Raw genomic sequence first — 15,716 nt, 5'->3', positions numbered from 1 at the left:
CAGCAGGAGAGGCCACAGCAGTGAGAGGCCCGCGTACCGCCAAAACAAACAAACAAAAAAAAAACAAGTCTGGATATCACCCCGTTTTAAGAGCTGCCTCACATAGCACATTCCTCCAGGATGCACAATTACAGCAATGACAGACTGGTTAAGGAAAAAGCCTAGATCTTAGATTCCAGAGTGCTAGGTTCAGGTCTGGCTCTGCTAATAACTAACTGTGTTATCTCCATTGATTCATGTGACTTCTCTGGCCCTCAGTTTCCTCATTGGTAAATTAAGGAGACTTTGAGGATCACAAATCCTTATGCCTATTGGCACTGGGTACAGAATTAAGTGAAATAGTCCAGCTGTAAGTTAGACAGTATTGGGAACAATAACTCAGAGGACATTTGCTCTCTCTTTAAAGTTATTTAAATTCAAAACGTTTTTAGCACAATAAAAACAACAAATCTATGGACCAGCTTTGATCTGAGAGTGGCCAGTTTGCAGTTCCTGGACTGCATCTTTAGAACACCTTCCCCAACTCTAAAGAATTAAGTGCAATGACTCTAATATATATAAAAGAGGAGGAAGGCCAACACCTAAATGACCAGCACTTAATGGTAATAGGCATACAAGGAAATCCTCCTGAAGGTTTCAATGTGTTTTAAGAGTGATGCAGTATCATACATAGGAATAGGGCATGAGCAGAACTGGAAATGCATGATCAGAGCGAGTGAAATACTTTTCTTGGTCCCAAGTTAACTAACCAAAAGTACTATCTGAACTGTCATCCCTGTTCAATTCTCCAGTGTTATACTCTCAATCTAGTCCAAAGATTCATTCACATTCAACAAATTATAGGTTAGGCACTGTGCCAGATGCTGGAAAGATCTGTAGAAAATCATAGTCATGTTTCTCCTTTTTATTAGAAAATGCATTTGATTAGCTGTTCTTCACCATTGCATTTTTTTAACCCTAAATTTGTTCCAGGTATTATTAAGAACTAATTCCAATTAAAATTTGAATATTAAATAAGGCATTTGATATGTTTTTTCATCATTTAGAATCTAAGGGGACAGCATGAGAGTATTTTGAAATGGATATTGTGTTTGCAGAAACAGTGAGGTTACTTGATATACATCCTAACTTTAGGAAGATGTTTTCCTGACTCGGTACAGACCCTAATTTCCTGCTGTCTCGATGGTTAGCATTTAGTGCATGCAGATTTTCTATCACTGACCAGGACGTTTCTATTCTTCTTCATTTCTTGCATCTATATTCCTCTTTCTCCCAATCGTTCCTAGTCTGGCTATCTTTCATGTCATTTTTGATAGGCAAAAATAAAACATAACTGTCAAACTTTGATTCAGTTTCTAAAATCACTCTCACTAAAGATGTTTGAACTCAACCATAAGCTTTGAGGCCCTATTCACAGATGTTTAACTTAAAAGAAAAATAATAAACAATAAATAGAGTGAAGAATAAGAAGGGGCAAAAATTTAATCTGTCCCTAATAGCTGACCACCCCTTGTTTATGACGATACCACATCTACTCTTATAATTGGCTATTTCCTGTTTCAAATGTCTTTTATTCATGTCTGCCCCCTTTCTCTCTGTTTATTGCCCTTGTGGTTTTGGTCACCACAGTATCTTTCTCTTTCAAATCAATTGACATTTTTATGAAAAGAGTCTGCAAAGTGTTCAGCTCTGAGGAGGTGATATATCGAGCATGGGTTGCCATACTATTACAAAGTCTCTCTTCAGGCAACTCTCCTACGTAACACTTCAGCTATAATGTTTTCAGAGGATTTGTTTGTTTGTTAACTTAGATTTATGCAGTGTTCTGTGAATAAATTGGCATGGTTTTAAAAATGTAGAACATATGACATCATCATAGTAAATGGTCTATTCTCTGCTTAATAACATTTCAGAACGAGGGCAAAACACCTATTGTTTTAGAGTGACATAAAAATTCACTCTTGGTAGTTTGCCTCTTTAGACAGCTCATGTTAGTCTCTCTAAGCAAAGCCCCACTGATCTGGGCCATCTAGGGACTGAAAGCCCCTACTGATTTATAAATATGGTGATAGTGGGTAATAATCAAATCAGAAAAGCACGTTTTTTGCATCTTACAAGAAATAAGCAATTAGATACTGAAATAATCAGAGTCTGAATTTTGTGAAGTCAGCTGACATGAAATACATATGCTTCCAGTGGTCCAAATGGTATTTCCATTGATTTATTTTTCACATAGCTCTGAGCAGCCTGCACCTCCACTATTTGATGTGGCAAAAAAAAAAAAAAAAAAAGCCTTTTGCTAATTCAAAACATTTCTTTTTAGGTGCCAGATCGACCTGTCGGCTCTCAGTAGGGAACAGACACACAAGCTAGAGTTGCAGCTGGAGGAAGGGGAGGGGCACCTGGTGTTGCTGGTCACCCTGACAGCTTCGGCCACAGTCAGCATCTCTGACCTCTCCATCAACTCCCTGGAGGACCCGAAAGAACGCGAGGAAATATTAAAGAGATATGTACGTATGTAAGCCTCCTCCTTCAGGGTCATGGGTGACTAGAAGAGGTTGTAAATAATTTACGTGGAGTGATAGAAGTACATCTGCAAAGCTGTCTGACAGATGAATCAGCAGAAGCAGAAGGCTAGGCAGATGCAAATACCGTGCATATCTTTGCAGAAGCACTTGGGGTACCCATGGATATCTAGACACCTGGTCTTCTCTCGACTCTCTTCCAGAGCAAGTTCTAGATTCTGAGATTCTCCTCAGTAATTTTATCACACCACAAAATTATCATGCAGGGAAACTTCCTGTAATGGAAAGTTGAGTTTATATAATACTTTAAAATGAGTTCATTGATTATTTGTCGTTGGAATTAAGATTTCCTTGTCTTTACAAATTTGAAATGGAGTTAACTGCACCTACTTTTTAATTAGTAGGTTGGTTACTGGAGGATATTCACAGAAATAATTTTTCCTTTCAACTGCTTAGAAAAGCCTCACTTCATTCCTTTAATTTTTAAAAATCGAATATGAAATATAATGAAAAGGAAGCTTTCTTACCTTTCGATCAGATGTAGAGTGATAGGGTGGCATACTGAGTCACTAAAATAAGTACCCTTCTCAAATTTTATCAAACCCAAACATTCACAACCAAATCTACCTATTTCCCAGCATCCTCACGGTCTGCATTTCTCACCATGTAGTTTTCTTGAATCAACAGAGAGGGGAGCTCTTACTCCGTTGTTCTCTCTTAGTGAAGCCTGGAGAAAGTGAATGTCTCGGTACCCGTGAAGCTGGAAGAAAAAAGAAAAGCTTTTGCACTTAAAATTACAAAGCTTGTATTGTACAATGCTGCCAGGTGTTTAGAAGGCTCCTCTAGACACTCAGTCATGAAACCAAGCTCTGACTAACAAAGAACCGCTTAATTTTCTTTTTTTTTTTTTAGATTTTAAAATATTCCTATTTGCTGACTGACATCCTTCCAATAACTGAATTTAATAAAGATGTACCTTATCAGGCTGTGCAGATAACATGAGGTGCTGGTACTAATGCTCTACAATATTCTTCAAACAGATTAGCAGGCTGTGTTCTTCAGCAAATTTATTCTGGCTATCTCCACTGAATCAGCTGTCTGCTAATGCTTGTACAACTCATCCACCAATGGTGTTATCATAAACAGTTTAATAGAGGTGACTTAGCAAGGCTAAATAGTATATATTTTTAAACCACCTAAGAGCCAAAGGTATTGTGTGGCCTCTTCTAATATATAATTGCAGTTGTGAAAATTATTTCACATTTTGGTACCCACCAAGACATATTCTCCTGTTCACAGAAGTGAGACTCATGAATTAAAACAATTTTAAAGCAATTAATTCATATATTAATATAAAAATGATTCTAGGTATTATAGTATTGTATTTGATGGATTAATATTTGATACTATCCCATATATTAGAATGATACTACGGGCTAGGTAATTAGACATGATCCAATTACTATTATTTTTTTTTCTTTTTGCTGTAAGGGATTCCTTAAATCAGCCATTTCCATTTAGAATTTGAGTATTTGTTTCTATACCTACTTTCAAATATTAGTTATTATTTCAGTAAAATGTAAAATATTATGTGGATGTCCCGGCTAATTCTCAGATTATATTCTGCTCAATATACTAAAAAGTGAACCAAGTTTAAATATACTTTTTTTTAAGCCCTGAATTTCAAGCATAGGCCTGTATCTCCCTTTAGAATCATATTTGCTAAGAAGCTAGCGTATGCAGTATAGCACGTTTTATGATTACTCGTGGCAGCGCAAGGACAAAGATCTATGATTTAGGGTTTCAGTGTCTCCTTTTTATTCTATAGATTATAAAATGAATGAATACTGTACGATGTTTGAAATATCACTTGTTTTGGAGAAACATACAATATAAAAGAGTTTATTTGGAGACTTATACATATGTTTTCCTGGGAGAACTTGTGTATTTATTTTTGTTAAGTTTAGGTTCAACCTAAGAATTTGATTTCGCTCTGGCTCTGGTGAGGAGAGTAAGTGGATTGCCCCACTCTCATAAGAAACAGCCCTGAAAAGGTTCTCCGTTGCTGTCATTCAGCTGTTCATGGCAAAGCATTGAAGCCCCACAAATTAAACAGACGTTACTGTGTGTGCCATTATTTGATCACCCCATTCTGAAAAGATGGCTAATGCCATTTTTCTTTTTTTTTTCTTCTTTTTGCGGGGCGGGTGGTGGGGAAGCAGGGAAGGTCAACAGGGGGCAGGTAGTAATGGGTAGTAGACCAAGAGCGATTGTATGACCTTTTCAGAATGGGGATGCTGAACCCTTGCTCCCCCTTGTCACAGTTTAAAAACCAGAGGAGCTAGTTTAGAGAAGAAGTTGTTAGCATTCCATTTTTATTATGACATTTCACAGTCATCTGATTTAATGTCCCTTGACCGGATTGTCCACCGTGAGACGATAGGCTTGAAATGTTATTTAGAGCATTGATAAAAGGTGAGCGGTTCTAAGATGACAGCGAGTCATAAGGCTGGTGGTGTGACATTAATTTTCTCCATAACAGAGATGGAATAAGACGTCACGGTGACAAGCTGTCAATCAGCTCTGGCCCCTCAGAGCATCTCGATGCCATAGGACGGGGTATTGCCTCTCCCGTAATAGAGCTGAACTGAGATGCTCTCCCTGACAGCTGCTGCAGCCATAGAGAAAATATATTATACAGCCTTTCATTAAAAAAATAAAGAGGACTCCTCTCCAGAGCCTTTCAATCTTTTCCCATCTATTGAGGGCTGAAAGGATGCACAGCAAATCATAGATTCCTCTGCTATGGAAATTTCTGGCTTCAGAAGCCATCCAGGTTTTGAGGCCTTCTAAAATAACCATAAATAACAAGGCAGGAATACCTCTTGATGAAGCATTCCTTAAAGTTATATTTTTAAACTGATATATTTACATTTTTTGCTTTTTTGTTTTTTGATGTTCTTATTATAATCCATGTGTTACTGGCCTGAGCAGTTGAAGTTTGCAATAAATTACTGAGCGTCAGCTGACTCGAGGAAATGAAACCTTCAAATAATAATTACCCCTCCACATGGAAAGCAGAACTTCGGAGCTGAAGCACCAGAAGCAGTGTGACTCTGCAATGAGGTTACCAGTATGAAAACGATTCTCTGACTGAAGATATTTGTTTTAGTCACAGTGAAACTTAGTTTAAATTGCTCCTAAAAATTAAAGGACAGGAACCTTTTGCTAAAACTCTTCTCCATCGTTAGATTAGGAGACTTACCTGGTCTGTAACACTCAGTCAGCTCTGAGATAAGAAGCATCTTCCCACACCTGATCATTACGACCTTAGGAAGACAACATGCTTACAAATCTCTGAATTATAATACTGCAGTCTAAAGTTTCCACTTCTAAACCCTTAATTTACAGGAATGTAAATGGAGAGAGAAGTGCATTTTTATTGAACCCTGTCACAGGCGTAGTTTCAACACAGTTTGGGTGATAAACAACTGTTTAAAAACAATAAAAGATTAAGAGCTAATCCTTGTGCTAAACACTCCTTTTTAGAAGTTAGGCTCTGAGATTACACGTCTATCTGCGTTTCCTCCTCTCAGTGTGCCAAGGTCAGAGCATCAGTGTAAACAATGACTAGTCACATGGGGTTGATAAAGTTAATATCGCGGTAAGCTTGTGCTTGTCAGTCTTCTCACATTCTCAATGCAAAGATGGGAATGTTCCGTAGTAACATTTTAATAGATAACGTTATTAGGTAAAACTATGTTATGCTCCCGGTTTTAACGATTATGATAAAGAAGCATCTTTGATTTACTGAATAAAAGTGCTGATCTTGTCACGAGAAAGATGCAATGAAGCATAAATAAACAAACGCATATCATGTTCTATAGGTTGATTTTACTCTCTATTTGTGTCTGTTAATTAGAGTTCTGAATTATTGCTATCCCTCTTTTAATTCCTTCTGGTATACGCTTATTCAAATGCTACCATTATTAATTTATGAAATTAAATAGGTTTCAGCATTTGGATCTGATTCTTCTATCAAAATTTGTATACTTCTATACCTACTACAATGAAAAACAAAATTACAGATTTAAGAAAAATTACTCATCCCTTTTGAATTTATTTTTTAATCAACTTGATTTATTTTCGAAGGCAAAAATAAAACAAATAAATTTTAAAAACACCTAAAAGGTGTGTGGTAGAAATACATCTTTTGAATCAAATATTAGAAAATAGTCTTAAATAATTTAACCCTTATCTAGCACCTACCATTTGCAAAGCTGCCCAAGAAGAAAAGAGTAGAAAAATAATTAATTTAATGTCGTCTTTCTTATTCCCAAAGTCTGAAGTGTGTTACTTAACCAACAACTTAAGATTCAGTATTAAGAATCAATAGTCTACAAATGATCATGCCTACAGATAAAAGATTTCTTGGAGCGCTTTGGTAAAGGAGACTGATGGAAGAATGCAGACATGTCGTATTTTATAATTTATTGTTCATCATCCACTGCTAATTACTTACGGGGGAGAAATGTTGTGGTATTTTTACTCTTTCAAAAAATCTACTTATATAGCAACAATTATCTACATAAATGTGTGTGTGCGTGTGTGTGTATGCATTCTTGATAGTGGAAAGGTCATCTGTACTGAAGAAACACAAATATCCCTTTGATAACTTAAGCAGCATCCTGAGATCAACTGTAACGATGTTTCCTCAGCGCACTCTTTGAGACCCTTTATGACCTTTCTTTTCTAATACTGATGTTGGGTTCTTTCAGAGCCCATTGCGGATATTTCACAACCTGAAAGATGTGGGATTCCTCCAGGTGAAAGTGATCAGAGCAGAAGGGTTAATGGCCGCTGATGTCACAGGTAAGAGCCGATGCAGTTTTCCCTTTGTAAGAGCCTATATAAAGCAGCATGCAAGGTGTACACCATTTGATGACTGAACTTTTCATTTCACCTGACTCGATCATCAGAGTAAATAATACAAAGTTTGTTGATCTTACAAAGATTTGCTATCCACCTGATTTTTATACTGTCTCTGCTTTTTAAAAGAAGGGTAACATGTTAACAAGTAAACAATAAAAAGGGAAACAACTTTTGAATTTTTGCCTTCTCCAACGTTTAGTCAGCGTAGTGGTTACATTTCTTCCAGGTTTCATCATTTTGGCATTTTGGGGTAGTAATGCTGTATCTTTTTCTCTTAGACAGTATCGGCTTCCCTCAGATGATATTGTAGCATCAACACTAATAATTCAAACGTGCATGAAATCTGTTGCATAGTTCACTGAAAAGTTTAGATGCATAATGCTCAATTCCTTGGTATGAACTGTTGGTATTTGGGTTGCTGATACAATTCCTTAGCTGTCCAAATTCCCTAGCACATCCCAGAGATCATTCTGGATCTAAACTCAGCATCTACATTGTTCTAAATTTTTTTTTAACCAAGAAGCAGGCCTGTAAAAGTGCCAAACTCAGTATGATGTCTTAAAGCTACCCGATTTGGATATTGCTGTTTCTGTGACATGTTGATTAATTGATTATTTCATCAATTACCAGCATTAAATTATTGTTTGGAATTTGCAACTATGTGAGCATTCACTTATTCTTTAATTTCATAGGCTTCGGGGGGTATTTATACAATTCCTTAAATTGTCCATCTCAAGGTGGATAATAAATAGGACTGATTTGACCAATTTTGTGCAGATTTCCCTGCCCCTGAAAGAAAGTATCCACTTATTATTTGTGGAAATATGCTTACCACTGTGAATGGCCAGCAAGTTGACCCTTAAAGGGTAGCTAACTTATTTGAAGGGGAGAAATGTATTTTTCCTGCCATATAAGGGCTTGCAAACCCATTACATGATCACTGCTGCCCTTAATTCATGGAACAGAATCAAAACCTAATTAATAGATCACATGCCTTAAAACTAAAATAGCAGATGTCTGTTCAAAAATGGCAATATTTAAAATTTTTTAATGTTTGCATAGTATTGAGTGACTATTTACTGTATGATAAAAGTAAAAATGTTGAGAGTTTACAGTTTCTTTAAAGAGGATTTTATCAACTCATTTGTAACCAAGAAGATAATAACAACTGTCAGATATTATTTCAAAATAGGCATACCTGAAAATAGTGGGAGAGAGGATCGTTTGTAATCTTTTTGCAAATATACTGACTTGGCTCCTTGTACTAAACAATTAGTGAATGCTAAGTTTATTCACTTTGTATTTTATTTCTGGTGTGGTTAAAATCAAATTAATCTGGACGCAATTATTTCTAAATTATTATGCTGCTTTCATTATTAGAACCAACAGTCAACAGTGAATGGTTGACTAACTGCTTTTTTGTTGTTGTTCACTTTGGACATTAACTTAAAGACCAGAACAGGAACTCAGGGCTGCTTTTACACTACAGAGGTTCTGGCCAGCCTTTGATTCCCAGCAGCAGGTAGATTCAGGTATTCATGGCCAAGATGTTCACCATCATGGGAAATATCTTCACTTTTCTTCAGGATTTTCTGCGGGGTAGGGGAGCACCCAGTGTTGGGCTAAAAACATCTGAAGATAGGGAGAAAATCCTAAAATAAAAAGTATCTCAGAGGGCACCTAACACCTAAGTGTTCAGAACTATCACTGGGTATTTATAGTGGGCACAATAATTTCTTATAGAAAAATTCAAGTCCCCTTTACTTCAGAAGTTTATATACTTGCCCATTAACACAAGTTAAATGCAATTATATGTGTGTCTGTCTTGGAGAGAAGCTGTCATTGCTTTTGAAACTTCATGAATATGCAAACTACATTAAGCCAGTTGGCTTATATGCCACTAAGCAAGTTAAAGTACATGTTCTCTTGAAGCTGGAAAAAATATATTTCTTTTGTAATGGCTCTAGGTAAATTAATGTGACTAAGAATCACCTTTTCCCTAGGGATTCAGTGAGACATAATTTTGATCTGATAAAATGAACTTTAATTTGGGGAATACTAAATAACAGATTCTCCATTTTTTCCTTCTAGTTTTAGGGACATAATGATTCCTCATTCCTCACTGACCTTATAATCTAATGTGCTCTGAATTGAATAAGAGAGATGTTAAACTATTCAGGGGCAAGAGGATAATTCGGTCTTTGACCTTGCTCACTCTTGGACCTTTTGTGGTCTTTATGACATTTGTGATGGTGGCAGAAACTGAGGACCATGTTTTTAAGACAGAAATGTCTGAATAGTCTACCAAGTTTTTAAAAAAGTCTTTACTTCTGAAAAGGATAAATATTTATATGTATACTGATCCTTCCTGGTCTTTATCATGAAATTTGGGTATCATGAAATTTGAGCTTATCACAAATAAGCTATTTGCATACTTTATCTCCTACTTGCTCAAAGAAGAACTTTAAAAATATGTTTTATATCCCAGTGGATAATCATAGTCAGGCTCTATAAGATATTCAGCAACAATTTGAGGGAAGGGAGTAGAGTCAATGGTGCGTCTTCAGATGCTCAAATAGGCATCCATTTAGGATTGTTGTGGATGGAGAGGGGATATTTTAAATCACTGATAGCAAAGAATATTTTTTGACCTGATATAAATGAGGCTATAGCTATAAGATACCTAGTAGGTTTCTGAACACTTTCCCAGACAAGTCCAACAACACAAACTCATATTTGCCCAACTTTACCCCATATTTAAAATATTTTTAATGATTAAAACATAAAGTTAAACTTCCATAGTTTAAGCAAAAAATTTTAAGTAACAATATTCTATCATTTAGCATGAGCACAAGAAAAAAGAGATTCTATAATCTTTTAAGTAGCCATCAATCTTACTGCAGTTACAAAGAGTTTTTTCCTTTCAAAATGTAAAATTTTTCTTTTGTTACAACACATTCATTGAGAAACATTGTGATACTGTATTAACTCTGTGTGAATAAAGAGCAATTGAGACTCTCTTTGAATGAGTGAGTATAAAGCACAAATTACTTTTTAATGAAACCCTCAATTCTTTCCCTTTCCACAAAAAGCCTATAGCCTTGTTCAGCTGAAGTCTACTACAGTAGGTCACTTCAGTTAAGCCCCTAATAAACTGTTGATAGTCGAGGGTAGTTTTTTCTTCCATCTCAATAGCCCAGTGTTGGACAGTGCACTTCAAATCATTAAGGTTAATACAGATTTTAAAAAGAGATTAACTCTGGTGGTTAAGGCCTCAATTTACAACTCCCACACATACACATGCATTGAGCGAGGCACAAGAGTGGATTGAAATTTCAGTCAAATTGTGGGCAGCCTTTCACAGCCTGAGAAAGTGGCACTCCGGTTTTCAAAGTTGGTCAGCTAAATTCTTCGTGAGGGAAAAAGTTTGATTAACTGAAAAATACTGCACGGTACAACTTACTTACCTTTCACGTAACCAGTGAAAAGGTTAATGTCTCTCTGGATCATCAAGGCAAAACCTGCAGGTCGTCTGGCCCTGTGTTCACTGGGGGGAAGATTCTACCACTAAATCAAGTGCTCCCTGAAACTGGACAGATTGTGAGGAGAGAGAGACCAATGGTGGACTTTTTTTTTTTTTTTTTTTTTTTGGTGGTGGTGGTGATGGGAAACAGTTCATGTATGTTGGAATTTGTCTTTTCTAGTTTCTAATTATTCTTCCTTGGACGGGGCCTAATTTTTGCTTTCAGCCGAACATTTAAAGTCTTCTGTATTGAGTGAGGCTTTCTTTGCAGCGTATTTAGACCTGGCCTATTGGTTCTTTCAAGTTCTTAGAGAAGAAAAAGAAAAAGGTTCTTCTCCTCAGCCCCTCCCCTTCATTTTCCCCTGGGTTTTTTTTTTGAGCTCCTGAGGAAGAGGTCACAGCCTCCCCAGGGATTACCAGCCACTCAGTTTCAGAAACACTGATATGGGAAACTGTGAAACCCTTTCAAAAGATGCCCTACCTTTTCACTCTATTAAAAGGTACACTAATATAAAACTTCTTCACTCCAGGTGAATTGATCTCTCAAATTAATGCACCATCTCTTTTAGGAAACAATAGAGGGAGAGAGAGAAAAAAAAGGAAGAGAAGGAGAGAATTTTACAGTTAACATAAGCTGTCATTGAAATAGTCCCATTAAATGAGCATATCTTTTTCTAGAACAACACTACACATAAAGATTTGTAACTCACCAGCTCCACAGTCTGGAAATCTACTAGTTTTTAAGAGAGCTGTTGACTACCCCTTTTTTTGCATAGACTTTTCCCATGTTTTTCTTTAGGAAAACTGTCTTCATTGTTGGAAAATATTTCAGTAACAAAACAGCAGAAAAAGACATGCTACGGTTTTTTTATCAGCTTCCGTGAGAGTCTTATTATCTTAAGAAATAACAGTTAGCAGCTCAGATTCATTAGCAGAGCTAAATTTAAGCCCCATTTGACAGGCTGCCTAGAAAACATTTTGTTTTGCTGTCTGTGGGCTTTAATTAAGATGTGTTCAATTTCAGTCCTCTTCAGTCTAGCCTCCACACCCCACCCCAACTTGCTGTGTCACAGACCGGCGATCAGACACTTTCAGATGGTCCGGCCCATGACTTTGACCTTCTGTGCAGTCCAGCGTTCCCTGGGGAACCGTTCAACTCATGAGGTCTGATTTCACACTTCCAGGATGCCTCAGCTCTCTTAACAATGACAGGGAGACAAAGCCCTTTAGAGCAGGCCGCACGGGGACTTGTTTAAATTGGAAACCAGAGAGGAGTCAAGGAACAAGGTTATGGGCTACAGAATAGTGCTTTTAATAAAGAGCTCACAGCTCCGGCTCAGCTCAAAGAAGTCTACCTCTGTACAATTAATTGAGCCATTTATCTGGAGCATCTTAGGTCTCTACTTTCTCACAGATTGTGTGGTAAATATCAGCTAGGAAGCAAATGAGATATGCATGAAATGAATTTTAACACTTTGATTACTGTGCCTCCAGTCTTCATTAAAAGTAAATTTATTTGTATTTCTGACCTCATTATCAGTAGGCTGCCTGCATTTTTATTGGTTCCTGTGATTTCCAGCTTGAGTGTGTCATGAAGGTATATTTTATACAGAGATTTGGATTTATTATTCTTGATATTTTCTCTGAATATTATAGGTCTATTCAGAGAAAGAAAATGAAAAGGTAGCTGTACAGAGAAAGGCGAGCCTCTTCTTTGAAAGTTTTATATACTGAATGCCAAGCACATATACATCCAAGCTATTATCCTTTTAAAAAATTAACTCTTGTGGGTTACTCAAGCAAATTGCATAAGATATGAGCAATTGTCACTTGAGTGGCTCTCAGAATGTGATAGCTCTACCGGTAGAAGTAGCTATGCTGTTTCTTTTATAGAATTATAGCAGTTTGAATTTTTTAAAAATTTTTATTTATTTATTTATTTATGGCTGCGTTGGGTCTTCATTGTTGCGTGCAGGCTTTCTCTAGTTGTGGGGAACGGGGGCTACTCTTCGCTGCGGTGTGCAGGCTTCTCATTGCAGTGGCTTCTCTTGTTGCGGAGCACGGGCTCTAAGTGCACAGGCTTCAGTAGCTGTGGGACGTGGGCTCAGTAGTTGTGGCTTGCGGGCTCTAGAGTGCAGGCTCAATAGTTGTGGCGCACGGGCTTAGCGGCTCCGCGGCATGTGGGATCCTCCCAGACCGGGGCTCGAACCCGTGTCCCCTGCACTGGCAGGCGGACTCTCAACCACTGCGCCACCAGGAAAGCCCAGCAGTTTGAATTTTTAATAGCATATGACTTTCATTGCCGTCATCACATTTAATAACACTGACGATATCTGATAAATGCAGCCTTAGAATTTATGATCATTATTTAAAACCTATGTTAGAAGAAAAGAAAATGGATATCCTTTAAACTCTACATAGTCCCATTGAAAGTATTATATATCTAATGCAGTAGAATTCCTTCCTATTTGTGAATTATCAAGGGTAAAATAATTTACCCAAAAAGGGGGTTATTTGTGGATGTAACTTTTAAACTTTCACTATCTTAAAATCTTAAAACTATATTTCTTGAGCTTCCCTGGTGGCGCAGTGGTTGAGGGTCCGCCTGCCGATGCAGGGGACACCGGTTCATGCCCCGGTTTAGGAGGATCCCACATGCCGCGGAGTGGCTGGGCCCGTGGGCCATGGCTGCTGAGCCTGCGCATCCAGAGCCTGTGCTCCGCGGCAGGAGGGGCCACAACGGTGAGAGGCCCACGTACCGCAAAAAGAAAAAGCAAAAAAACAAAAAAAACGTATTTCTTGAAACATAAACCAAAGTTTTACACAAAATATATTTTAAATTTCCCAAGTATGCTTTATTTCCTTTATATAACCTAATGTTTCTATTTGCATTTTAATAATTAAGCTTGTAGAAGACCGTTAAGCAGATAGTATACTTCGAGAAGAAATTTCATGCAATTTAGAATGCATTAAAAACATCCAACACCTGACATTCTTATCATTATAATATACCTAGTTTAGAAAACAGTATGACGCACATACATGTTAAATGTCTTAACACTATATAAATCTCTTCCTTAAGAATGAGACTAGACAAAGGCATCACAAGGAAAGAAAGCAAATCATTGCTCTTTATTCTTTTATGCCACCATATTGCATATAGAAATAAAAGTTGCTTCCTTTTAGTAATTTTATTTTTAAAAAGCTAAATCATATTCTAATTATAGAAATGCAAAAGTATCCATCTAAAACCAAAAGTTGATAAATTTGTGAAAAGAGGAATTAAAATGAAAATTTAACATAAGGGCTGGTGAGGCCTGAGTCTGAACTAGTGTTTTACAGGGAATTACAGAAATCATGTGTGATTCATATGCAGGTCACATGGTTAGGAGATACTGCTCTGGAAGAATAGGTGGGATGACAAAAGAGATTAATAATTGGGTTTGATATGCTCTAGAGGTGAAGGACTATGGGCTGAGAAAGTGGTGGTCCCACTATCAATGGGAAATGAGGAAAAAAGAAATACTATAAAATAATTAATTGAGTTCTGTGGAACTAAGATTACAAAATGATCCTTTGAGTAAAGAAATAGAGAATTGCTGATTTGGCTTGGAGGGCTAGCTCCAGGGTTTCACTCAGTGCTGGAAGAAATGCTTTCAGATGTTAGAATTAGTGTTTAAAATTCAACTGTTATATATATTTTGTTACATTATGATATTGGTGTGTAAATAAGAAATGCATTTTCTAGAATGGCGGGTTAGGGAGATGCTGCAGACAGGATCTGGATTTAACTAGGCTATTGAAATAAAATCTTACTACAGGGATGTTTGGATGATATGATAGTGTAGTTAGACTCATAAATGACTAAACCTTCAAGCTCAAAGGGTGATTATATTAAAGGATTAATGGCTAAATGGAGGAATGCAGGGCTCTATCCTTGGTCTAACCTGTTCAATGTATTTATTAATGACTTTGAGGAGATAATTGGCTGCTTCCTTATCAAACTTGCTAGGAGGCATAGTTAATTCATTTTACATGAGACCAACATATGTATGCTATTTATATATATATATATATATATAATCAACAGACTGAAATGACAGGCTTAGTTCTGCAAAATGAACATTAAAAAGTATAAATCAAAAATCTTACCTCCGTACGAAACAGTGATGTCTTGCTTTAACAGTAGAAAATACAGAAAAGACTTTGAGTCTGACTTGAGTTTAATCTCCATGAGAGTGAATGATACATATGTCAGTTTTGTTACATTGAATAAAAGGAGAGTGTTGAGAATGATACTCTCTTTTGGGCTCATCAGACATCCTGGGGTATGAATTCAGTTTTAAAAGCTACACTTTAAAGAAGGACATTGACAAACTCACCAGAAAATATCCTTGGTTGGTATATCTGGCATTTTAAAATCAAGGCCATTGAAAATAGCTCAGTGAAAGTGATAATGACAATAATAGTGGCAACGAATATTTATTGAGCCCTTATCACATGTCAGACACTACCCTAAGCTTGGTACAAGGATTATCACAGTTAATCTCACAACAATCTAATTAGGTATTATTGTTATCTCCACTTTACAAATTAGAAAACTGAGGTGTGGAGAGGTTAAGTAACTTGTCTAGATCAACAGACACACACACACCCCAGCTTGTACATGGCAAGGCAGGGAGGCCAATCCACATCTATTCAGTGAAGCCATGAAGTTGAACCAGAGAAAGGAAGAT

General features: G+C 36.9%; 1 protein-coding gene across 13 annotated transcripts in view; it reads left to right on the top strand.

The window, feature by feature from the left end:
* Positions 1 to 15,716, top strand: part of MCTP1 (multiple C2 and transmembrane domain containing 1) — a 352,345-nt gene that overhangs the window by 157,121 nt on the left and 179,508 nt on the right. For all 13 annotated transcript variants that reach the window (XR_003003489.1, XM_024746952.1, XM_024746948.1 and 10 more), the window contains 2 exons: positions 2,324 to 2,510; positions 7,304 to 7,397. Coding sequence is in view for 12 of the 13 variants with exons in the window: in XM_024746952.1 (XP_024602720.1) it covers positions 2,324 to 2,510; positions 7,304 to 7,397 (281 nt within the window). In the remaining variant the exon portion in view is untranslated. The remainder of the gene's footprint in view (positions 1 to 2,323; positions 2,511 to 7,303; positions 7,398 to 15,716) is intronic.

Source organism: Neophocaena asiaeorientalis, unplaced genomic scaffold, assembly GCF_003031525.2.
Source record: "Neophocaena asiaeorientalis asiaeorientalis breed wild unplaced genomic scaffold, Neophocaena_asiaeorientalis_V1.1 scaffold550, whole genome shotgun sequence".
Lineage (NCBI taxonomy): Eukaryota > Metazoa > Chordata > Mammalia > Artiodactyla > Phocoenidae > Neophocaena > Neophocaena asiaeorientalis.
The sequence above is the reverse complement of the archived record's forward strand: the minus strand, read 5'-3'. Positions and strand labels throughout refer to the sequence as shown.